Source organism: Dermacentor albipictus, chromosome 1, assembly GCF_038994185.2.
Source record: "Dermacentor albipictus isolate Rhodes 1998 colony chromosome 1, USDA_Dalb.pri_finalv2, whole genome shotgun sequence".
Lineage (NCBI taxonomy): Eukaryota > Metazoa > Arthropoda > Arachnida > Ixodida > Ixodidae > Dermacentor > Dermacentor albipictus.
In genome coordinates, this window is record NC_091821.1 from 236,582,090 (window position 1) to 236,607,476 (window position 25,387).

General features: G+C 45.0%; 2 protein-coding genes across 2 annotated transcripts in view; one reads left to right on the plus strand and one right to left on the minus strand.

Moving 5' to 3' along the window:
• LOC135901240 (death-associated protein 1) overlaps positions 1-21,382 on the minus strand; it is a 36,113-nt gene extending 14,731 nt beyond the window's left edge. The window contains exons 1-3 of the mRNA XM_065430954.2: positions 21,194-21,382; positions 6,386-6,500; positions 847-889 (exon numbers count right to left, since the gene is read on the minus strand). Coding sequence (XP_065287026.1) covers positions 847-889; positions 6,386-6,500; positions 21,194-21,245 — 210 coding nt within the window. The 5' untranslated portion in view covers positions 21,246-21,382. The remainder of the gene's footprint in view (positions 1-846; positions 890-6,385; positions 6,501-21,193) is intronic.
• Positions 21,383-21,608: 226 nt separating this feature from the next.
• LOC135901239 (NADH dehydrogenase [ubiquinone] 1 alpha subcomplex assembly factor 3) lies at positions 21,609-22,473 on the plus strand. The gene has a single exon (XM_065430953.1). It carries the CDS (start codon positions 21,818-21,820, stop codon positions 22,358-22,360), a length of 543 nt encoding a protein of 180 aa, XP_065287025.1. The 5' UTR covers positions 21,609-21,817; the 3' UTR covers positions 22,361-22,473.
• Positions 22,474-25,387: the final 2,914 nt, after the last annotated feature.

The window sequence follows — 25,387 nt, forward strand, 5'->3', positions numbered from 1 at the left end:
CAATGCAGATAAAGATTCTGTCGCTCGAGCGTCTACGCTTGCCCGAGCTACTGCCGTCGCCAGACTCCAGCGCTCGCCGCATCATGATGCAATGTGCTCAGAGCTTTCTCCTAAGTGTGAAACAGCCTCTACATGTTGGCTACTCCAGCACTATTTTGAACATAAAGAGTTGTGGGAATTTTGCTACTATATTTGTCAAGTAGTAGTGATTATAGTTTAACTGTGTATGAAGAACAGAATACTGCATACTTAAACCCATGATGCTGCAACAATCAGCCAAAATCATTTCGACCACATGTATTATGTGTGTACTTCTTGCTCACCGAAAATGTTGAAGCCCGTGGAGGGCTATATTTGCGGACAACTTTCTGTGGCTCTGAAGGGAAAGCTATGGGCACATGGCTGCTGCACACGTGTTACCGCGCCAAGTAGTCCAGCAGCGTGTGACAGGGCCTTTGGTTGTTCAGAACAGATGCTGAATCGACGCAGCTTCGATATACGACAGTTTCGCATCTCCTCAGACGCGGAAGGAAAAAGTAGCAAAATAAGTAAACCATTACACTCAGTGGTGTGTTCTGCCTCATTTAACTGTTGCTAATAATAGGGTATTTATGCTCTGCCTTCCCCAGCTTAAATTGACGTGGATTAAAATGAGTGACTCTTTTCAGAAGTGCTCTCCTTTATGTGCGCTTTGCCTCTGTAGCTTTCCCTTCATAGCCACAGAAAGTTGTCCACGAGTGTAGTTAAACACTAGTAAAGTTAAGGAAAGGGTAAGAACAGAAAGCATGGCTATGTATAGAACTATGCCCTGCCAATATGTGCCGTGGAGATAGAGGACATACATACCCTGGCAACTACTCCCGAAATGACAAGGTGCTGCTTCGGAGGGCTGCAAATGAAGAAATTGTGCAAGTCACTCATTAAAAATATAAACCTTTCATAAGAAGATCAACTTACACACGCAAAAAAAGAACCTTGGTTAAAGGGACCCTGAAACGATTTTCATAATTTTCTACAAACGTACTGAGTCGTTAGAGAAGGTGCTGGTCATTAATTGACGCATCTAAGTGCTCTGCGTAAAGCGTGTAATTTATTATAAGGTTTTAAAAATCTACATCACTCCCGATCCCAGCACATTGGTCGGCGGAATTTTCAGCCGCCCCTACCCATACGACGTAAATCACCCAATTGACGTCATGTGGGTGAGCTATCCTATTAGCTTCCCAGGGCGCGTCATCTATAATTTTTCAACCTTTATGGTGAACAAATGATGTTCCTAATAGTTGGAACGTTAGTTAATTTCTTTCTATAAAAAGAAAGTAACAGAAAGAGAATGCACAAGAACAATTTCTCACTACACTTAAGCACTTCCGGCACACAGCAAGCGTCGTCTGCTTGTGTTACAACGTGCTCCATTTTGACGAGAGCTCCGCGGTCAGAGTCTGTCTCAGTCTTTTCGCGAGCACTATGATTCGAGTTTGTTGTGTTGTGGACTGCAAACGTAGAGACTGGAAATATGTCAAGCTGCAACATCATGTCCCTCTGCAAGGCAGCAGATGAGTGGACTGGCTGCAGCTATCCGATCGGCGCCAGGATTTTCGCATTTGCAGCCGTCACTTTACACCGGAAGATTACTAACGCAATAGCGTTTCGCGAGTCCGGTATTAGGCTAAACGCGAGCGCAATTGCGCAAGGGGACACGGCCTGGCCGTGTCCCCTTGCGTGTCTTTTTACGGGATGAGCAGAAGTGCAAATGTGGATGGTCTGCACAGTGCAGCCACCTGGTGGCACAGAGCTCAACCTTACACAGCAGCAGTAACAAAATATATTCTTTGCTGCTGGTGTAAATTTTTCGCAAGAGTGTAATCATTAACACGTTTTTGTAAATGTTTAAAATCTTTCACACTTGCTTAGAGCAATATTGGCTCTTTGTTTGGCTGGCTAAGCTCTGTGCTAACGGGTGGCTGGACCATGGAGACCGATCAGGCAGCTCACGTACGTCTACGCTAAAGTTCCTTCAGTAGCTTGAGTTTATGCCTCCGCCGTTCCGTCGAAACGCCCAGCTAGCCTGTGGTTACCGGAATACTAGACAAGTTCAGCGCTGCGAAAGAATGCTTGCAATGCACGCTGTTTCGATAGCTCTCGCATGGGGTTCACTGCCAAGAAGCTGGCAGAGTTTGTAGAGGCTTCGCGCGCTCGCTCCTAGAGAACCGGAAGTCGACAACACGATGTGCCATCGTGACGCAGAGCCAGTGAAGGCGGAGCTTAGCCCCGATCACGCGGCGAACGAGTTGAGAAAATGCATGACTATGGAGGAGGGTAACTTGAAATGATCCAAAGCTCTCTTAATGTGAGACATTTCACACAAATTGTGGTGCGAATGATTAACTTTAGCTGTACCCTAAGAGTCTACGAAATTTGAACTGTTTCAAGGGCCCTTAAAATGCAAAGAACACACTGCAAGAACGCACAGAGAGCCAGCAAGAATGCAGTGCACTACTGCCGTAAGAACATGAGAGCTATGTATTATACAGGCTGCTAAAAGGACAATAAATAAGAATATTGAAGATAAACTGTCGTATTTACTTAATTGCACTTCTGTAAAAGCAAAATGGTTACTTTCAATTTGAGAGCAGGCTTGGAAAGCCATAAGCATGCAAAAACAAAATGGGTGGCTACACCACCCTGAAATTCCAGCATCAGCTTGCTGCGACATCACGGATCTTGACAGTACCTCTGTGGCTCTAGTTGTTTATCTTTTAAGAGGTGCATTGCATTTTAAAAGAACTAGACTCATTATAGCAAGTTTTGAGTTTTTCTGCGTCACAACCCAAACATGGAAAAGTACTTGGAAATCTGTGATATCACATGACATGCCAGCAATGAAGTTTGCGTGAAATTAAAGTTTGGCTTTCGTTTTCTCTGCTGGTAATTGACCTTTTCCTGCCAAATCAAAGAAAACAGTTCTGAAGGAATAGTTCACCAGTCTAAACTGATCAAGTGGTGTTCTTCAGTATTCCTTTAAAAATCACAGTAAAAGTGTTTATGAACACATGTGCAGCCAATATTAAATAAAGTGGAACTCTACCAAGTGCATTAACTTAAAGAAGCAAAGCTCTTTTGCCATGTCAACATTGTCTAGAAATATGTAATGTGTTGAGTGTGGGCTATAAACATGAAAATGTGCATTGTAACATAGTATTGTCAACAAATGAACAGGTGTCCAAGGCGTCTTAATGGCCCCATTCAAGGACTCTGCTGGTTCTGTTATGCTGACAGTTTTCAGGGGTGCTATAACGTAAAACTATTCCAAACTTTTCTATTCCAATTCTGCAATTAGCCCACTGCGATTGGTCAAAAACTTTTTTGGACCGCCGCCACTTCACCTGTCTGCCACGCGACATCACGAAAACCGCGATAGCTCACAATATTATATGACGTGTACACACTGATTATGCATAATTTGACCGAACAAAACAAAAAGTTATTTCTCATTCGACGCCTCTTTGCCATTAGCCCTCAACTATTGCTCAAAAAGTTTTCGGGCTGCACCCATTTCACCTGCCTCTCACGTGACGTCACAAAACCGCAAAAACTTACCACGTCACAGTGATGCGTATGCATTAAAGATGCATTATTATGCCGAACAAAACTGAATTTTCTTCTGAATAGCCGCAGGCGCCCCTTTCCAAAAGGAATAAAAGATGGTTGCCGCTGATCGCTCCGGCACTGGGTACTTGCCCCTGCCGGAGAGTACGGATTTATTTGCGTGCAATGAAACTTTTTGCATGGCCGTGTAACGTTTTCGAGCACTTTTGGCACATTTAAGACCTCATTCTGCCAACTCTTCTTTGCTGAGGATCTGTTTTAGCATCATTCTTAAGCTTCCGTTGCATGCCACCGCGAATGTCAACGAGCCACCGCAAGCTAAGTAAGAAAAAGCGGACTAATCGCAGACGCTGGCACCACCCTCTTCATCTGGTTATCGATATTCAGTGCAGTGGCTCGGCCCCATCAAATCCCTCTCCACTTGAGCATGCTCCTCGCCTCTTGTGAGCCAATTAGATAAGACAAGCCACTCAGTGCAGGCAATGTTATTCGTTTTTCAAGCAGACAAAAGTTACCTCCTATGAATGATGGGAGCATTTGATTGGTTTGTTCAGACAGCCCTGCGGGTGACTGCCTGATGCTTGCATTGGTGGTTACGCAAATTTGACGTCAGGAGATTGGAATAAAAACAATGGAATAGTTTTACGTTATACGGCCCCAGCACAATGCCATTGTGCTTGGGTACTGCTACAACCTTGAGTTAAGCATTGAGACAAGTGCCAGAAAATCACGAAATGAAGAAAATCTTTAATTTCACTTCAACGACAGCATTGCTTTTTTGTCTTACCTTTTAGCGACATAAAGAGGCAGTAAATTGCTCTGGGAAAATTCCCCAAGTTCAATGCCTAGCATCATCCCAAGCGTGGCAAGGGAGGATTTTAGCCTAAGGGGGGCACGTGCACGCCTATTTGTCACTGCTCAAGACATACCCAAAGAGCTTACTTTTAAGTGGTCCAAGTGCATCAATGCTTTCCTAGGCAAAGCAGAATCTTCAAGATACAATAACATTTGAGAAAAATCAGCAGTTATTTTTCCCATCTCATATACTGACCACTGACTTGTCACCAGAGGAGGCAAGGTGAAGCTATGTTTAGCCACGCATATTGCAAATTTCGCTTTCGCTGGTTTTTGCTACTGCTTTAAACAGAAGGGCATGGAACATTAGAATGTTTATTTCCTTTTGTTATGATCTTCAGATGTCTAAATATTCCATTCCAAAAACAAAGTGCTTCTGTAGTTACCATCAGCCTTCTCTATTGAAGTATTTGAGGGTTTGTAGCTTTGTCACATCTTTTACAGCACACACAAAGTATACAAATTACATCTATGCATGGCATGGTGCACATGGACATTCTTTTATTTTTTACCACACATATTCGTCTCAAGGTTGTTTCCGTCTGTTCACTCAATGTATGAACTCGAACAGTGCTATAAAGATGCTTTGCTGTGCCACATGGTATCAATACAAAAGTGGCACAGTACAATCATCCTCTGCAGAAAACAGCACTACGAAGACAAATCTACCTGTCTCAACCAGTCTACCAATCTACTAATTTCCCCGACTTTTCCAGGTTTTCCCTGACAATTCTACGCATATTCCCTGACTTCTTGTGCAGCAGAGGATAGCATTCAGTAATCACCATGCTGGTGTTGAAAGTTGTGGGTGTCACAATTGGCTGCGGAACTGTGCTTCGATGCAGGCATTGGCGTTACTGACTCAACAAGATCAAGAGTGCAAGCTATCGGTTGAACTTGGATTGCTGCTTTGGCTATACTTCTTTTAGTGGGCAGTCAAAAACTACTTTACAGCCAGGTCCCGCAGAAAAAAAGGAAAGCAGATTTTTTTTTTTTTCTTTTCCGGCATGGAGGAAGGCCCATGTGCCAGTGAGCGTCATAGCAGTGGTAATCTGGTCCGTCATTTATTATATGATACGAATGCGCAAACATTGGCTTAACTACAATAATTTCGAGCCAAGCTAAGACATGCAAACGATTAATCAGCACTAGTTGCGTTGCTTTATTGTTGAATTTGCTGTATGGTGTCTAGAAACAATAGTTGTACCTTGCTGTCTTTGTACACTTTTGTTCCGCCGTTCACTGTGGGTGAAGCCAAGGGAGCGACTATCAGCTTTGATCTAGGGTTAAGATCGTTTCCATCGATTTTCGCATAAGCTAGTCTCAATTTCCATGACCTGGCCAGGCTTTTGACAAATTTCCTGACAATTCCAGGTTTTCCAGATTAGTAGACACCCTGCAAGAGCCAGCAGCTTGTCTACATAACATTTTTTGTCATGTTTGGAATTACTAAGCCCACTGTAACTCGTTACAGCACAGCAAGGTCAGCAAGGCAATTTACACTGTTTCTCATACATCAGCATGCTCTGTATTTGTGAACAGAAAAGTTAGGGTAGTTACACAATGAAAGGCAACACTTGAAAAGCTCCCACAGGCTGTGAAATTAACAAAAGTGCAATGGAATAACAACAACATTTAATGCAAGCAGTCAATTGCATTAGTTCGAAGGTTGGCTGTATTAAAATTTGTGGTCAGTCAGCACTGTCACATTTGATGGCAGGCTTTTAAGACAGCATTGCTCCACAGTCAGCAATCTGATTTTTGTGGAACTGCAAATGATCATCTCTGCAGCCAGTAATTGTGTAATGATACACAAGCAACTGCATGGCTCACACTACTTAGCTAAGTAAGCACATATTGTAGCCAAGAAAACAAATTTAGCAGCTACTTGATAACGAGTAGACAATGATACTCGACTTGCCTAGCACAGACTTGTTCATCAGCATCATCCCCTTCATCCTTTTTAAGCTCAGGGGCTTTCTCATGAGTAGCACCTCCTGGTTTGTGCTGTGTGATCCGCATGCCACCAGCCTTGACTGCAAGCGCAAGAAAAACAGTAGTGAAAGTGTTAAATTATTTTACAAACCAATGCCAAGTGAACGGCGAATGCTTTTCTTATACATAACATTATAACGCTGCTTTGTCTTGATATCTATAAATCAACATGCAGGAGAGCTGTTGCAAGTAGTACACCATAGCTATTCCCGATCCCATTCAAGGAAGGACTACACAGACGTGACATTCCACAAAGACGCAGATATTGACAACATTTTTTTATGGCGACAAATACAACGCTCCACACATTCCAACTTTCACAGCACAAGCGCCAAAAGCATACAGGTCATTACAGGTCAAACTGCTCAGCCTGACGATTGATCTACATTCTACACTTAGACAAATGCAGTCAAATATTTTGTTCTATTTTTTTTCTTCAGGGGGCATGAGTACTTGGTAATATTATACAGGGTTTACCCGTAAAGTAATGAAACTGCCTGCCACACGGCGCTGCAGTTGCCAGTAGCACGGTCCCCAGAGGTGGGATTTGTGGTGGGAGTTCTAAGCTAATGCTCAATTCCAATGGCAGATCATGAGCGCTTGGCCGGATCATGAACGGAGTGCATCACTTCGACTGAAATCGCTCTCGTCAAATCTGCGAATGAAATGCATGCACTCCCGTGGGGGCGCTTAGTACAGGGAAATCAATTGAGAGGGCGCTAGACTAGAAGTGGACCGGGTAGGCATCATCACCATCTCCACCATCATCTTGATCATCCCAGCATTACCGTGGCTAGCATTCCGTGCGTTTGTTTTTCTTCCGTGTCAGAAGAATCATCATTCGGATAGTGCCCGAGTCGGAGCTATCACTATCCAGGAGCAGGAACAAAAATGCATGGTGTGATGTTGCATCTATGCTTTTCATGTCGTCCATAGCTGCCCGCAACCGGAAACAGGTGACCTTGACAGGAAGCAGAGGCGGGTGACGGAAATACGTCATGCAGACTTCTGGTCAAATCTGCAGATTTCAGCGGAGCAAATATTTTTACTACGCAGAGCAATCTGGAATTGATGGCTGGTCCCAATCTGTCATTGGAACACACAACTCACTCTCACTCTGCCATTGGAATAGGATTGCTCCATAGAGAGCAGAAAAACTTGATCTGGATCTACCATTGAAATTCAACATAATTAAAGCACCGGGCGGCAGTCGCATCAGAGCTCTGACACTGAGGATCTGAAGCGGCATGAAAGCTATTGTCGAGTTTTTGTCACGGTAGAAAGCATCAAAAATGGAGCGTCCACTGGAGAAGCAGTGCGCGAATTTTGCTTTCACCTTGCTTTCAAGGGAGGCTTACAAAGACAACGCCCTGTCAAGGGCCCAGGTTTACAGGTGGTTCAGCAAGTTCAAGAACGGACAGGAGACTGTTCAAGACATGGAGCGATCTGGACAAAAATGTGGCCAAAGTAAAAGATCTCCTGGACTCCGACCGTTATTCGAGTATCAGATCAATCGCTGAAGATTTCAACATGCGCAAAACAACGGTTCACAAGAATATTTCTGAAAGTTTGAGCCAGGTTTGATCAAAATAGGTGCCAAAAGTTTTGAGTGACAAATAAAAACGACGAGTTGACATTTCCCGCGAGATTGCTCAGTTAAAAAATGAACGTGACTTTTTTGACGGGGTAATAACAGGCAACGAATCATGGGTGTTCCAGTACGACCCCAAAACCAAGTGCCAAAGTCCGAAATGGCATACCGTGAACCCCTGCACCCCCCAAGGAAGTGAGAATGTCGAAGTCCAAGGTAAAGGCAATGTTTATTCTTTTTTGACAAGTGTGGGGTGGTTCACAAAGCATTTGTACCTCTGGGATGAACCATCAATGCCTTGTTCTACAAAGTTAACTGGAAGCTCCACCAAGACATCTCTCCAGCTCACACTGCCTTTGTTGTGGCTGCCTACTTGGCCCGGATAGGCGTTGCAACCTTGCCGCAGCCACCATACACCCTCAATGTGAGCCCGGCAGACTTTTGCCTGTTCCCTAAGCTTAAGATAAGCCTGAAAGGTCACCATTTCGACAATGTTCCTGCCATCCAACGGGCTGTCACAGTCTCCTTGAAAGAGGCTACGGCAGCTGCCTTCCACGAAGCTTTTGCAGCGTGGGAATCGTGTTGGTATGGGTGTATCGACGCCCAAGGAGACTATTTTGGAAAAGTTTAATATGTACTGATCGGATCAATTAATTCTTTTTACCAGACCCAGCCTCATTACTCTACAGACAAACCCTGTACTTATGGGCAAAACATGCCTTAGATTTAAAATCTGCAAAAAACGAGTGCCCAGGTGTGCAAGATCCTTTTTCAGGGTCATATAAATGGCTAACGCTATGATGTAGCCTTTAATAATGTTTCAGTTTTCCCAAGTTTAAATTGCCTCGTACTAAACATTTCATCCTGACTCCTAAAGTTGAACCTATGAAAAAAGTGAACCTGAATTCCAGAAAATTTAATTCTTACTCTACATTTAGCTGTTAATTGTGTATGGAATATAAGATGGCACATTTCATAGCTGGACTTCAAGTAACCTTATCAATAAAACATCATCAGAGTAGATTTTATTTTTATATATATATAATAAGCAGGAAAAACATTTGTGAACTTGGCTGACCACTGCATTTGGAGTGATTGAACCACAGCACATTTCCCTTAATAGCACCACTGCAGTCTGCCCATAAATCTTAAGGTCTTTTGGCTGATCCAATTCCCACTTTCAATTGAGCACTGATCACCTAATTACATTTATTTTGTGTGCTCACGTTACCATGCTGCGACAAGCAATTCTGCGCTGACTGTTGGTATCTTATTTGGTGTTGCTTAGAGAGTCAATTATTGGCACGCCTTTACCTGCAGTAGCTTTGCGAGCACCTGGTTTTGCACTGGATTGTCACTTTTATCGGTTTGTTTTATAATTGCCCAAGATGCTCCACAATCTTTTTCACTTATTAATGAACAAGTGACTGCCCATCGAACAGTCACCTACTTTTACATTAATGACAACCACAATAACTTGCCAGTAAAATTCTTTGCAATTATTTGATATGATCATATGTGGTATCTTATGGCGCAAGGGCCAGGTATGGCCAAAGAGCACAATGACAAATGGTAACGTCGATGAATTGCCGATGGCGTGGACAGTGAATTCCTTATGGTAGATGTGGCATGGCTGTAAAAGGGCCTAAAACCTGTCGCTGTAAATGGCGTAAAATATGTTGTTACTAAGATAATGACACTGACTAGTTAGCGATGTGGGCTACGACAATTGGGTTTCGTTAAAATATGATGCAGTAAAACATAACAGTAACACTAGAGCTTCAAAAGAGCCCTTGAATACAAGGGCTGTTAATCGTGTGCTAAACATGACCTGGCCACATGATTTTCGGAGTGCCTGTTTCAGCTATATAAGACTAATTTCAGGTTCAAAGGCATATTTTCGCGATATGCAGAAGGGAAACACTCTTTCCTCTCTGCTTCTATTGCAAGGCAATGAATAATGGAGGACTGAGATTACTGCCGCACTTACAAGTCGGGGGATTCCCCCCAGTCTAAAGGTATGAGTGAGGTCTAAAGGCACGAGTGAGTACCATACGCGTGTCCTATTCTTAATCGGCAAAGAAGCACTTCCTTGTACCGTGCTGTTTTCTCACTTATCCAGTTCCCTAGCTTTAGTTTTATCACGTGTAGCTTATTCAATGCTTGTGTGTCCCACTCTCCTTGCCAATGATTCCTGTTTACGGCGTAAGTAAGACTTTAGGTCTATGACAAGAATGGGGATATTTCCATCTGTGTCACTAAAACTCACTGAAGTGACGTTTTTGTCAGCAGCTACGTTGCCTTTTATACCGTCGTGGCCAGGTACCCAGCATAAGAATCACTTGGTTGCACATATGGTGAGCACAACAAACTGTATAATTCATTCAAAATGGAGTTCTTATGTTTTCCTAGACTAATTAGGGCTCTTACTACACTTAATAAGTGCGTGAAGACAATAGCCTTAGCGACATTTGTGAGCCTTATGTGTTCGATAGCTGAGAGTATAGCGTATGCTTCTGCTGTAAAGATACTGGTTTGTGGATTTAGTGCCCCAGATGTTGAAAATTAGGGTCCGAGAGCTGCGTAAGCAACACCATCAGGAGACTTCAAAGCATCTGTGTAAAATTCAGCACAGGAATACTTCTTAAGCTCAAGAAAATGCGAGTGCATATGTGCCTCAGGTGCTCATTTTGATATTTCTAAGAATGATGACACACTGGATAATCTGCCACTACTAGGGCGGTGGAAGCCGAGTAGGAGCCATTAGAACATCCTCTAAAAGAGGGACGCCCGTTTCTTCTGACAGTGCTTCCAATCGGAGGGATAGAGGTAGCCTGGTGGCTGGGCGGTTATGGAACAGCCTGGACATGGTCAAGTTGTGAATAATTGAATGGAACCGATGATCTACACCTGATTGTACCTTCAAGGCATAGAATCTAAAATGTCCTTTGGAAGTGTAGAGACCACTCGTTAAGTTCAATGTACAGGCTTTGTGCAGAACTTGTCCGGAAGGCAGGCTGTAGCAAGGCGGATACCCAAGTGGTGGATAGGATTTAACGTTTTCAAAGCACTAGGTGCAGCAGAATTATATACTAGTCAAGGCGTGACCGTATAAGGCTTCTGTATAGGCCAAGGAGGCATCTCCTGTCGCTTCCCCATGATGTGCACGACGGGAGCATCAACAGGTTTAGTCTTGAGGCATACTTTAAGATACTTCAGATGGGAAATAAAGGTTAGTTTATTGTCTAATACCCAAGAATTTATGATCGGAGCTCACACAGTCGCTCTCCATTAAGGTCTATAAGGGGGTCTGGTAGCACGCCTCTTTTGTTGGAGAAAAGGACGCACATACTTTTTTGGGGGTTTAGTTCGAAACCGTTCTCATCCGACTACAAAGACAACTTATTTAAACAGAGCTGTACTTGTCACTTGCAGACACTTAGATATGATTTGTAACCTATTTGGATGTCGTCCACATATACAGAATAAAACATAGTATGTGGTATGGCAGTCTGGATCGAGTTCACTTCGACAATAAAGAGTGCAGCTTAGAACACCACCTTGTGGAACACCAGCCTTCTGTGTAAAAGGACGAGACAGAACGTTACCAAATCTAACACAGAAAATGCGATAGGAGAGGCAACTCAGAATCACGTTAAGCAAGTTGCTTCGAACTCCCATTCCAGCCAGGTCACTGAGAATTCCAAAACACCAAGTTGTGTCGGATGCCTTCTTCCATGTCTAAAAATACTGACAAGAACTGCACAAAGGCATCACAGATATTTGTCTCAAGGCGGACAAGGTGATCAAGTGTGGATCTACCTTACCTGAAACAGCACTGTAAGGGACCGAGTATTTTGTTGCTTTCAAGAAAATGTATGAGGCGCCGGTTATTCATTTTCTCAAAGAGTTTGCATATGCAACTTGTCAGAGCTATAGGCCTATAACTACTGGCAGAGGAAGGGTCCTTGCCCTCCTTGAGAATAGGAATTACAATTACTTCTTATCAGGCAGATGGAATGTAGCCGGTAAAGAACATGGGAGTTAAACAGACAGTAGGGTTCTTAGGGTTTCAGGGTACAAATGTGATCATTTCATATACAGTGAAAGCTCGTTAATTCGAACTTCAATAATTCAAATTTATGGATAATTCGAACTGTATGATTTGGTCCGGCCAAGCTCCACAGAAGTCCATGTATAAAAAAAGTCCGTTAATTCGAACGCAAGAAGATTCCCTCACGGATAATTCGAACTACGCTCGCCTGGCACACGGCCAGAGAAACGCGCCTACTGCCTACACACAAGGCTGTATTGCCTCCGAAACGGAGAGAACAGCGAGAGAAGGCAAAATAGGAAAAAAATCTAACCGACACGGGGTCAGCCAGAAGGCAGCAGCGGCTGCCGCCTCTCCGTTCTACGTAACCTCCGAGACTCCTTGCCCTTTGCGAATCTCGGAGGCTTTGCAAGTCTTGTACAGCTGCTAATGTTGTGCGGAGATGGCACGGCAAGCGCCAAAACACAGCGAAGCAAGTACGTCGCAGCTGTGCTTGCAATCAAGAACCAACGAATCAGGACCTTCGCCACCTTCACATGTTCAGCGTCTTTGTCTCGGCAGTCTTCATCGGTTGTGCACCTCTGTTTTCAGCTTAGGAGGCATCGGCCGTCGTGATTCATTGTGATGGTGTTAAACCTCGGCTAACGTTCGTTTCGGTGGACATCGGTGGTGTGGCACAGTCGGACCCAGAGCTTCGACTTGAAGATGGCGTGTGCCCGCGGCACACGCCATCACTTTCTGACGAGCCAAATTTCTGACATGCCCTACTGCTTCCAAATCGCAGTGTAGTGTTGCTCTCCTTCACTTTCGTTAGTTCAAATTTTTGTTAATTTGAACTGAAGCAGCTTCCCCTTGCGGTTCGAATTAATGAGCTTTTACTGTAGTATTCTGTCACTTCCTGGAGCAGACTTGTTACAACAATTCAGTGAAGCCTGGAACTCCGCCATGTTAAATGGCAGATTGTATGCTTCATTGCCTGTGCCTTTGCGACCCAGGGACTGTCTGTCTACTTGACAATGATATCTCAGAAATGTACGAGTGTAATGAGAAACACTGGCAATCTGCTTGAAATGTGCTCCTAGACAATCAGCCTGGTCCTCAAGAGTGTCTCCTTGTGCGTTTACTACTGGCAGAGGATGACTTTCTAGGCCTTTTACTCTGTTTACCCTGTTCTAGGCTTTTCTTTCGTCTGTATAAGAATTAATGTCGGAGATGCATTCTTTCAAGCTTTCTCTTTTGGCATAGCGGTGGGTTCTTCTACCTTCCGACTTTATTTTCTTGAAGGAGACGAGGTTTCCTGTGGTTGGAGAGTCGCGGAGGCGATTCCAAGCCTTTTGTCTCTTTCATGCTTCCCTACATTAATCGTTCCACCAGGAAACACATTGTTTAGAAGGAGATCCATTTGTCTATGGGATACATACAGACGCTGCATTGACAATAACTGCTGTTAAATATGCAACTATATTGTCAATTGTAGCCATACGAATGTCATCCCAAGTCAAACATGTCAGCTCTATCGCTGCCAGTCCGCTGAGTTGACTTTCTACTGGGGAACAAATGGAGTTCATTTGTCCCGTTTGGTTAACTTTAAAATAATCGGAAAATGATCACATCCGTATAGATTTTTAACAACCTTCCATTCTAAGTATGGCACGACTGTACTTGATGCAATGCTTAAGTCTATGCAAGAAAATGTCTTGTTTGCGACACTAAAAAGTCTGTTTTCTTATTTAACAAACATGCACCTGTACAAGACAAACTCTCTATCAGGCGTCCTCTGGCATCACACCGAGAGTCACCCCACAAGGTATTGTGTGCATTTAGGTCTCCAACGACAATGTAGGGCTCCGGAAGTCTTGCAACAAAGCTTTCAAATTCTGTTTTGGAAAGTTGATAGCTGGGCAAGTTGTATATAGTAGTAACAGTCGGAAGCTTTACTAAAGAGCACTACTCTGACTGCAACTGCCTCTAGGGGAGTTTGCAGCTGTAAATGCTGACAGGCGACACCCTTAACTATTATAGCAACGCCGCCCGAGGCGAGAGCGTCAATGCGGTAAATGGCATACCATCTGAGAAAGTGTGTGAAGGATTGAGGTGCGTCTTTTGCTCACACAGCAACTTTGGATTAAACTTGTGTAGGAGTTCCTTATATTGTCATAAAGGTTGTGTATTAGACCTCTTACATTCCGATGTATTATTTGTGTGGCCATATTGGAAGTGTTTTGGGGTGTGTGTCAAGAGAAATCAATTAGGTTAGCTCACGAGACCTTTCCAGGTCCCATGATACAGGATATGTCTTTTTTTTTGACGCCATAATTCTGTGGAAACCCACAAGGTGGAGAGAAGTAATTATTAAAGGGAAAATGAGACATCCACTCAAACGTAACTAAGTCCTACAAAGGAAACCCATACAGGTTCATTGAAAGAAAAGCTTCGCAGCTAAAGAAAAATTCATCCTGGTCCGGGCCTTTCCGGGGCAGCCGCTCTACCATCTGAGCTAACCAGGCGGCTAGCAGATCACAGGCGAAGTCGAATTTATCAACTCAGAAGCAAAGGCAAGAGTTTGATGCAATAGCTCTTCTAGCCTCTCTTGGTGGCGGATGTCGTCCTTGGTGTCATTATTGGTTGGCTTCTAATACGAATAAAAATCAGGTCCCTTAGTTAACCTCCTTTCTTTTCGTTCATTACATAACGAGGGTTTCAAATCCGGCAACATTGATGCCTTCACCCAAAAAGGTCACCTACTCGTGACGCCTATGGCAGAAAGGATGTTCCTCATCTGCCGCAAGGGTTTGCGAGTGGTGGCGCTGGCTAACACTCCCAAGGTTAGTCCTAGTAGTAAAAACAAATACCCAAGAAAGTGGATGGGGAAACGGTGCCGCAGTAGCTCAAATGGCGAGCATCGCACGTGAAATGTGAAGACGTGGGATCATTCACTACCTGCGGCAAGTTGCTTTTTCATCCACTTTCATTGCCATTACTTTACCACTAATTCCAATAGTAAATAAAAGTAATTTCCTCTATGTTGTCCTTGGTGTCTTTGTTGGCTTCTTATGATATGATTAATAAAAATCGGGCCCCTCGGTTAACTCCCTCCCTTTCCTCTTGTTCATTACATAACGAGGGTCTCGAATCCGGTAACATTGGTGCCTTCAGGCAACATGTGTGGGTTTATTGACCAGTTGCCTTCACCCAAAAAGATCACGTACTCGTGACAGCTGCAGCAGAAAGGATGTCCCACATCTGCCGCCAAGGCTTGCGAGTGGTGACGCTGGCTAACACTCCAAAGGTGAGTTGTAGTAAAAACATAAATACACAAGAAAGTTGTATCGGACGTGTGTACTGATTATATCAGCACGGATGCGCATCTGTGATGCGCAGTTGTACAGCGCGCTGCATTTCATGTCTTTATAAGCCACGCTCTCAATAAACCTTGGTTCTTTCCTGCACTGACCATGCTGCTGTAAACGTCGTCCCCCTTGGCACGTTACATGGTGTCAGAAGTTGCTGCGCTGCCTGTCGACGCCTGAGGGGAACCGTTCCCGCGAAGAACGCGTTATGGACCTGCTGAAGGCACCACAGCCATTGCGGCTGACGGGTAACGTCACGGAAAACTGGAAGCGTTTCAAGCAGAAATTTGAGTTATTTCTGCAGGCAACGGCGGCAAAGGACCAGCCGAAAACGGAAGCATCCAAGGCAGCCCTCCTGCTGAGCATGGCGGGTGACGACGCGCTGGACGTCTTCAACAACTTCCAGTTCGCGCTGGATGAAGACAAGACCAACTACAGTACAGTGGTGAGAAAATTTGATGCCTATTGCGCCGAAGTGAGCAATGAAGTGCACGAGAGATATGTATTCCGTTCAAGAAAGCAAGCGGAGGGAGAACCATTTGAAAAATTTTTTCGTGACCTGAAAAAGCAAGCAGCGCAGTGTAATTTTGGCATTTTGCAAGAATCCATGATAAGGGACCAGATCGTATTTGGCATGCAGGATCCTAGACTACGGGAAAAAATGCTTCGTGACAGCCAACTGACTTTGCAAAAAGCAGAGCAAATGTGTAAAGCAGCGGAGACTGCAGCACAGCGAAACGAAGTATGGCGTAGCGGGGAAGACAGAGTCGATGCTGTATCGAGGCGCACGGCGCCGCCCACAAAAGAGCGGAAGCAAGGAAAAGAACAATTCCACTGTCGTAAGTGCAACCGCTGCCATAAACCGAAGCAATGCCCAGCGTTTGGCAAGAGGTGTCGTTTGTGCCACAAGCTGAACCACTTTGCAAGTAGTTGCGCGTCAGCGGTAGTCAGCGAAGTCCAAAAACAGCAAGACGATGACTTCGACATTCTCGAGATCACAACATCTAGTCACGAAAGGGATTGGACGGTTAAAGCCCAAGTTCGCAATCGCGAGATAAGCTTTAAAGTGGATACGGGGTCGCAGGCAAGCCTGTTTCCCATGTCAATTTACCGCCAACTGAGGGGAGCTGAAGAGTTGAAGCCAACGAATTCGGTGCTGAGGGCGTATAACGGCGGTACCATAGCGTGCTATGGAACGTCTACGCAGGAAGTAAGGCTTCGTAATACTTCTGCTACGGTCACATTTTTCGTTGTGAAAAATGGCCGTCAGGCCATACTCGGGCTAGAAGCTAGTGAGGCTTTGGGGCTGGTCCAGCGTAAAGTAGGCGCCGTAGACAAAATTTCCTACGACGGACTTCTCAAGAAATTCAGGCATGTTTTCGAGGGCCTAGGTTGTTTGCAGCAGGCATACAGCATGGTCCTGCAACCTGAAGCGGTGCCAGTCGTGCAACCAGCTCGACGAGTTCCTTTGGCACTGGAAGAGCCTCTAAAGAAGGAACTTGAAAGAATGGTGCGTGCTGGCATAATTGTTAAAGTGAACAAGCCTACCGACTGGGCCAGTCCTTTAGTTCTGGCAAAAAAGAAAGATGGCACACTACGCGTGTGCATGGACCCCAGAGCTGTGAACAAGTACATAAAGCGGCAGCATTTCCCGCTTCCTAGGCGCGAAGATTTGGAAGCCCATTTAACCAATGCCGCGTACTTCAGCTGTCTTGACGCGATCTCCGGCTATCATCAGATACCGCTTGACGAGCGCACATCTAAGATCTGCACTTTCTCTTCACCGTTTGGGAGATACTGTTTTCTGCGTCTGCCTTTCGGCATTTCGTCCGCACCAGAGGTATTCCAACAAACCATGAGTCAAGTATTCGAGGGCCTACCTGGGGTGCTGGTATACATTGACGACATTTTAGTTTGGTGTTCCAGTAAAAAAGAACACGACGAACGGTTGACAGAAGTGCTTAAGGCTGCCGAGAAAGCAGGATTGACTTTCAACGCGCAGAAATGCAAGTTCGGTGTGGAATCAGTCAAATTCCTTGGTGACACCATAAGCCGAACGGGCATATCGCCTGACCCAAAGCTTATCGAAAGCCTGGCGAACATGCCGACACCAACGTCAAAGACTGACGTCCAGCGGATGCTGGGAGTGCTGAACTATTTCAGCAAATTCGTGCCACGGTTGTCCGAGCGAACGACGCTTTTACGAGAGCTTATCAAGTCCCGCGCAGAGTTCCAATGGACAGAAAACCACGCGAAAGAGTGGCAAATCTTAACGCAAGTTATGACTACCGCCCCCCTGCTTGCAATCTTTGATCCGCAACGAGAAACTAAGATAACGTGCGACGCATCAAAGGAAGGTGTTGGTGCAGCATTATTGCAAGGCTACAATGGTGAATGGCGACCGGTAGCGTATGCATCTCGTGTATTAACCCGAGCCGAGCAAAGCTATGCACAAATTGAAAAGGAGGCGCTCGGAATTTGTTTTGGCTGTGAAAGGTTTCACGAGTTTGTGTACGGAAGAAAAGTGCTTATCGAAACAGACCATAAGCCGCTTATAGCGATCGCGCAAAAGGAAATCGCCGACATGCCACCGCGAGTGCAAAGATTCTTTTTGCGGCTACTAAAATACAACTTTGTCTTGCAGTACATTCCCGGGAAACAGCTGGTTCTCGCTGACATGTTGTCACGCTCAACGGCTGACCAGGGCAAAGATCAAGTTGGCACCACTTCTGGTACCACCGACGACGTGGAGATCCATGCGGTGCAGTCCTTGGGCTACATGGTCACTTCCGAAACGCAGCGGCTACTGCAGCAAGAAACGTCTCGTGACGTATACTTACAGGCCGTGAGGCAGTGCTTAACAAGCGGACAGCCGGTGACCGGGGAACTCAAGCCTTTTGCGAAAGAGCTGTCAGTCGTTAATGGAATAGTGTTGAAGGGCTCGAAAGTTGTAATACCGAGGAGTATGAGACAAAGCATCCTGAACAGGATACATGCTGGCCACCTGGGGTTGCGAAAGTGCAAAGAGAGGGCCCGAACTCTTGTATTTTGGCCCGGTCTGAACGGCGAAATAGCTGCCCTAGTAGAAAGCTGCGCAACCTGCCGAAAGTACGCGTACAGGCAACCGCATGAACCACTTTTAATGCGGCCAGTTCCAAGATGTGCTTGGTATAGGGTCGGCGTAGATATCTTTTCTTATGCTGGAAATTCGTACGTGGTTGCTTACAACGCCTTTTCAAATTTCCCTGAGGTTGAGAAACTTGACGACACAACTGCAGCAACTACGATCGCAGCCCTTAGCGCTATGTTCGCCAGGTACGGCGTACCTGTAGAAGTTTGCACGGATAACGGACCCCAGTTTTCAAGCCATGAATTTGCCAGATTTGCCAAAACATACGATTTCAAGCATGTAACATCCAGCCCCCGTTATCCGCAGTCGAACGGCTTGGCTGAGGAAGGTGTCCAAATCGTAAAGCGCATCCTGAAAAAGACTCGAGAGGCGAGGGAGGACTTCTGGCTGGGTTTACTAGCCTATCGATCAACCCCACTGGAAGATGGGCATTCTCCGGGTGAGCTCCTGCAAAGAAGGCGACTTCGTTCTAACCTTCCTGACTTCGGTAGGGTGTCCCGGACCCCTGTGAGGAAGCGCCACCAAGCCAAGGCTGGGAGGCCTTTGCCAATACTGCACAGAGGCACAAAAGTGAGGCTTCAGGATGCAACTGCGTGGTCCCCAAAAGCGAAGGTCGTTGGTGAAACTGCTCCACGTTCCTATTTGGTACGAACGCAAGATCGACGTGTTCTGCGGCGCAACCGCCGACATCTACTTAGGACGGGTGAACTGTATAGCAGTGAAAGTGATGACGACTGCGAGGAGATTCCACAATGTGAAAGCTCTGGTGCACCGGCGTCTGCAGCACCAAATGAACCAACAGCGCAAGCCACCGAGACGTCATCTCTAGAAACAGCCGTAGGATCAATGCTACCGGCAAGTGACGGCGATCCTTTGCCTGGCATCCAACCAACGCATGCTACTAGAAGGTCGACTCGTGTCGTCCGGCCTCCCCAGAAGCTTCATTATGATGAACATTTTAAGCAAGTGTCATAAGTTTTGGCAAATGTGTATATGTATCTAAATCTGTTTTGTTTGTTGCCCGAGGGAGGATGTATCGGACGTGTGTACTGATTATATCAGCGCGGATGCGCATCTGTGATGCGCAGTTGTACAGCGCGCTGCATTTCATGTCTTTATAAGCCACGCTCTCAATAAACCTTGGTTCTTTCCTGCACTGACCATGCTGCTGTAAACGTCGTCCCCCTTGGCACGGATGGGGAAAGAGCGCCACGGTAGCTGAATTGGTTAGAGCAATCGCACGCATAATGCGAAGACATGAGATCGTTCCCCACCTGCGGCAAGATTTTCATCCACTTTCATTGCCATTAATCTATCATTTGTTTGATTTAATTAGTAAGTACAAGTAATTTTCCCCATGCTGTTCTCGGTGTCTGTTGACTTTTTATGATATATATACAAACGAAGATTGCAGAGCTCAACAATTGGTGAATTTGGCATGGAATGGCCTATAAATTGGCATAAGTTCACAGGAAAAATATACGGTGCTGATCTAGCAACGAGTAAAGAATGAGAAACTAGAAATGTGTGAACTGCTGCAGCAACTTCACAAGATCTGCAAGTTGCAAATATGCTGTTGAATAGTATGCAGGGCTTCTCGCTGCTTTAAAGCATTGGTTTCCGACACTACAAGCCAGGCATGTAACATGAATGTGTTACGCACCTGCCTTCAGCAAAAATCCATCTTGCCTGTGCCGGTCACAAAAACTGTTTAGAGTGCATGTCAGCACATAACGAAAGCATGTCAGCACATACCTTTGTGTGCATAAAGTTAGAGGTAACTCCTATTATCATGTATTGATGCAAGCAAGTTAAAGTCATAAGATGAGGAATTATGACTATGTGCCAGTGCTGCCATGGCAAATTACGGATTTTTTATGCCACGAATCAATTGCGTGTAAATCAACCAATTGAAATAGCTGTGTCGGCGAACACTGCTGGGGAAGAAAAAAAAAGCGGCGTAGTATGTCTGCAACATTACGCTCAAAATTTCTCTGTCGACTGTCACTTAGTAGTTTTGGCCGCAATGCAACGTATTCAAGGTACGGTCGCCCTGTTGCTAATGCGTAGACAGCTGAAAATCACCCAACTTTCAAGGTCATCGAAGCGCAATGTGCCGTTATTCTAGGCAACGCGTCGCGCCGAAACTGGTTCTTCACCACGTGGGCAGGCAAGGGCTACCGAAGGCATATTCGGACAGAACAGGTTACACTGAAAGCCTGCGGAATCGGACGCAAGTTTGAGTGGGCCACGACTCAAAATACATTGGTGACAGCATGTGTCATGCGCGAGATTTTGGATGACACGAAGGGTGTTTCCCTCAACTACGGTATCGACAGGCGTTCCCACTGGCCGTTTACGTCAGGCTTGTAGACAACACCACCGCCGCACATGCGCACACACAACTGCACTGCTATACAAAAAAAGATGCGCGGAGAGATCTTAACAGGTGTTGCGCGACAAACGAAACGAAGGCGAATGCAGTAAACACCATCAGTATTTGCGCAGTAGGGAAGTGCACAGATTATGAGCGAGCACACTGCGCTGCAACGTGTCGACCACAGTGACCATATGTATGCGAACAAGAAACCTGCTAGATGCTTTGTTACCTGCAGGAGGATGGCCGCCTTTCAGCTCGCTAGCTTCTTCGACAGCAGACATTTCCTTCACTTTTATGATGTACGACAAGGTATCTGCTAGAGTACCTTCGTACTACCTCTCAACTAATAACAAAGTAATAAGAGAGCGCACAAATCGCACCGCGTTCGAGCTGCGCTTCTCTTTATCTGATTCGCAAATGCATTGTGGGTACAGACGAGAGCTGTAAACAAGTTGCTTATTTGTTTAATTTTTAATGCTTCGTGAAGTTGATTTCTTGCGTATTGCCACAAAAAATACAAGCATTAACATTTTGTTGTGAGGCTACAAAAATGAAACGCTTAAACAAAAGAAGAATCAATGTCACAAATAAAAAAAATAATAAAGATATAACAATTTGAATGCAGCGCCGTCTGCAGAAGTGGAAAGATTGACGTTTCTTGCAGGAATTTTTTTGCAGGAAGTTCTGACTTGTAGGATGCAGGGATGTGCAGGGCCCGAGATGTGCAATGTGCCATGCATGTGCAGAAGTATAGTCTGATGTGCTCATTCGTGGCCTGAAGTGTGGGGCACCGTAAACGAAGTTCTGTATTACATTCTGACCTCATTAGCTTGTGACTGAGTAGAAGATTAACATGTTGGCTAGGAGCAGGACTCTTTTCGACAAGGCGTTCAAGCCTCGTCTGCATGTCCGCTGGTCATCATATGAAGGCGACGGAAAGACGACGGTTTCTGTACTCAACAAAGAGAGGATTGACATGTTACTCGTGGACTCGTATTCAACCGCTGGGTTCCGCCTAAACAACGGTTTGTTTGTTGTTGGTCCGATCGCTCTTTTCCCGAGAAGTGTCCTGCAGTGGCGAGTGAAGTCTTCGTACGACATCATTGAAGAATCATTCTCGTTGTTCACCTTGCTTGAACCGAAGCTTGACGTTTTGGTTATAGGCCTTGGTGACAGCGGTGAAACGTTAGACATGAAGGTGGTACAACACCTTAAAAAAAGGAAAATCGCCGTCGAAATGCATCCTACGGCCATCGCATGCTCAACATTCAACTTTCTTAACGTGGAAGACAGAAATGTGGCTGCCGCGATGATACCTCCTTGTCATATCACAAGTGGAGCCGAATTTTACTTGGAGGTGGGAAGAGAGCGAAGAGCTGCTTTGGCTGCTGACTAGAAAACATAGTTCCACCGTGTCTGCCCCTGTAAGTGACTATTAGTTCAATTTTAAAGGCGTAATTCGTACCCTGCGATTTTCAATAGAGAAATAAAAGTAAAATTTAAAAAGTACGCTGTCGTTTTCTATTCCTAAGACTGGTTTGCATGATTGAAATTTCCATGCTGCGTGGTATATAGTAAGCAAGGCAGTGCGCTCCGTTCGTTTTTGGCTCTGTGATGTTTACCTTGTATACTCGTTAGCAACTCTGTTGGGCACGCTACAGATGGTCACGTTTATTTCTGGCCTTACATTTGTTGTTGCTAAATACTAATTGATTTTGATTGGGATACAAATACCAGATTCTCATGAAAGGTACTTCTACATATTCCACAATTTGACATCGTGCATGCAGTACAAGTCTTCAGTTGAAAATACAGCTTTAATGCATTCGCTCATTATGTTCAAGCCTCGCAGATGTGTGAACCAGCCAGAAGTGAGGCATCCTGGAACTGGAAAGCAAAGGGAAAGTGTAACAAATTGTCACATTCTATTATGAATGAACATAAACTGGTGGTTCAGTGGATATAGTGTTCTGCTGCCAAGTGCAGTGAGAAAAAGGTATGATTTGTGGCAGCAGTAACTCCATTTCGCTTACGCAGAATGCACAAAACGCTTTTGGCCTTAGGTTCACATCATGTAGTCTCATTAAGAATCCCATGTCGTCCATTTTATTACTTGCCATTAAGACTAAGATTCATCAACAATTTTAACCTGTTTTTTGGAGCCTTTTAACTTAATCAGATCTAGTGAGCAAAAACACTCAACTTATAATTTTTGTACGTAAACCTTGTACATAAGCTTTGTAAACTTGTACATAAACAAAAAAGAAAGAAACCTTACTATTTGAACAGACTTTTGTGTCACGTTGGTGACACCGACCTTGCTTTAGCATACATGCATCAAGCGTATTAAGCTTACTCTGGCAAAATCATGTTAGACTATACACTTGACCACTTGTCCCAGTGACTTAAAATGCAGCACACGATTGGCTTTTATTCGAACTCTTGAGTGACATGCATGCAGATGCTCTGTTAGTCGAAACACTCGGTATGTGGTTCCCTTCCTTGCTGTTAAAGTAAAGCGGGGACATCAGGGTCCATGCTTGCCTGATTTTGGTCATGTCGCCTCAATGGATTAATTATTATCAAATATATTAATTCTGCTTAATGCATTAATTAATTAATCTGAAGTTTAATCACTTGCCCAGTACTAGTTACCATATATTTCACAGTCATGATGGTGGAGCGGTGTTTTTGGTTATTATGAAAAGAACGATTTACAGGTGACCCATGACAAAGGGGTTGATGACTGGAAAATATGGAAACGACATCTGTCCATTGCAAACTTGCAGTTTCACATGGTTGTAAAAGCTACTATTGAGAGCTGTGAGTGAGCACTATACAGTGAATTCTTGTTAAGACGAACTCAGTCTAGCCGAATTCTCCCATATAACAAACGACATGGGAACATTTGTTTGGTTTTCCATAGACTCGATGGCAAAAAAATCCACTTAAGATGAACCGCCGCTGCTACTGATCCTGCAGGCTAGGATACCTCGATGTGCTGCACCCCCAGGTGCAGCACACAGTGACATTTCACTTCATGAACACGGGTGATGCGCGAGCGTATGGGTGCTATAGCACACACGAAACTATTGGCCCTTGGTGCACCTGGACTGTCCACATTGCAAATCGTGTTCAAGAGAGGGCTCGCGCAGCCACGCCATACACAGCAGCTGCTGGAGTAGAATGCCTCTTTCATTCGCTTATTAACTAAATTGACAAGCATGCTGTCAGCACGCACAGGCAAACATGAACACATCACACTCGATGACCACGGATGCTTGCTGTCAAAACGCTGGCATGAGGAATCGTGGCAGCAGCAGCAAGCGAAGTGACCTTCGCGCTGTCTATTGCTTCAGCCAAAACTAAGCAACGAGAACACAGCACACACAAAGCTATGAGGCATCGGCCCACCTAGACTGTGCCCCAAAAGCAGATTGCTTTCAAGATGAAGCCCACGCGACCAAAGTACAACACCCCCCTCCCCTCCCCGGTGCCATGCACATGATGGAAGAGTGTGCGCCTCCCCAACCCCTTTTCCTGCCTTTGCGCATGAGAGATTGAACTGCCATCATCTGCTCGCCGTCACATGCTTTCACTCGCATACACAGCATACAGCACGCAAGGATGATGTTATCACGAGACCAACCTGGTACGTTCATATCGCAAACAAAACCTGCAGCAACTACCAGAGGAGGTCAACCCAGTGTACCTCTGCCTACCTTCCTCCTCCGCGATGCTTCACCTCGTTTCTCCTTCCCCACTTCGCTTAACGTCACTTAGACTTTCCTCTAGGTTGCGTTGCTTTGCCGCACGTTCAGCATGCTGCTTCATACTTATGCTAGCTTGGAACCTGCACCGATGACCTGTGAGGCAGCAGATGCGTGCTTGAACTCCCCAGTGAACTTTTTCCAGCGGTACGAAGGCACAGAAGGATTTTTGAAGGTCATTAGGTGAGATGGCATCGTTTGTGGTTGCTCGCCAATTTGCACAGAAATGCCAAACATCCATCACGGTCTGGATGAAACAAAGCAAGAGTACCACTTGAAGACAGTTTTCTGTTAAGTTCAGCTAAATAAATGCTTTTTGTGTCATTTTTTCCCCATTGTAAGCCCACTTCATTTACCATTTTGAAGTAAGATGTGTGGATGCACCTGGTCATGTTGCCAATTATATTCCTCAGATAAGATGAGCAAATTTTCATGGTCCCTTCGAGTTCGTCTTAAAGGGAGTCTACTGTATACTTTGCTAACTGCTGTGAACTGAAATAAAAAAAAACATGTGGGCAAGCTTAAAGCTGACCTCAGAATAGCATGTTCCCTCCTAGGCAGAGGGCACCAAGAAGTAAATGCATTGATATAATATACTGTCTTACGTTCATACATGTTTACATAGCTAGTAGTTGGGAATCACTTGAAGGGGC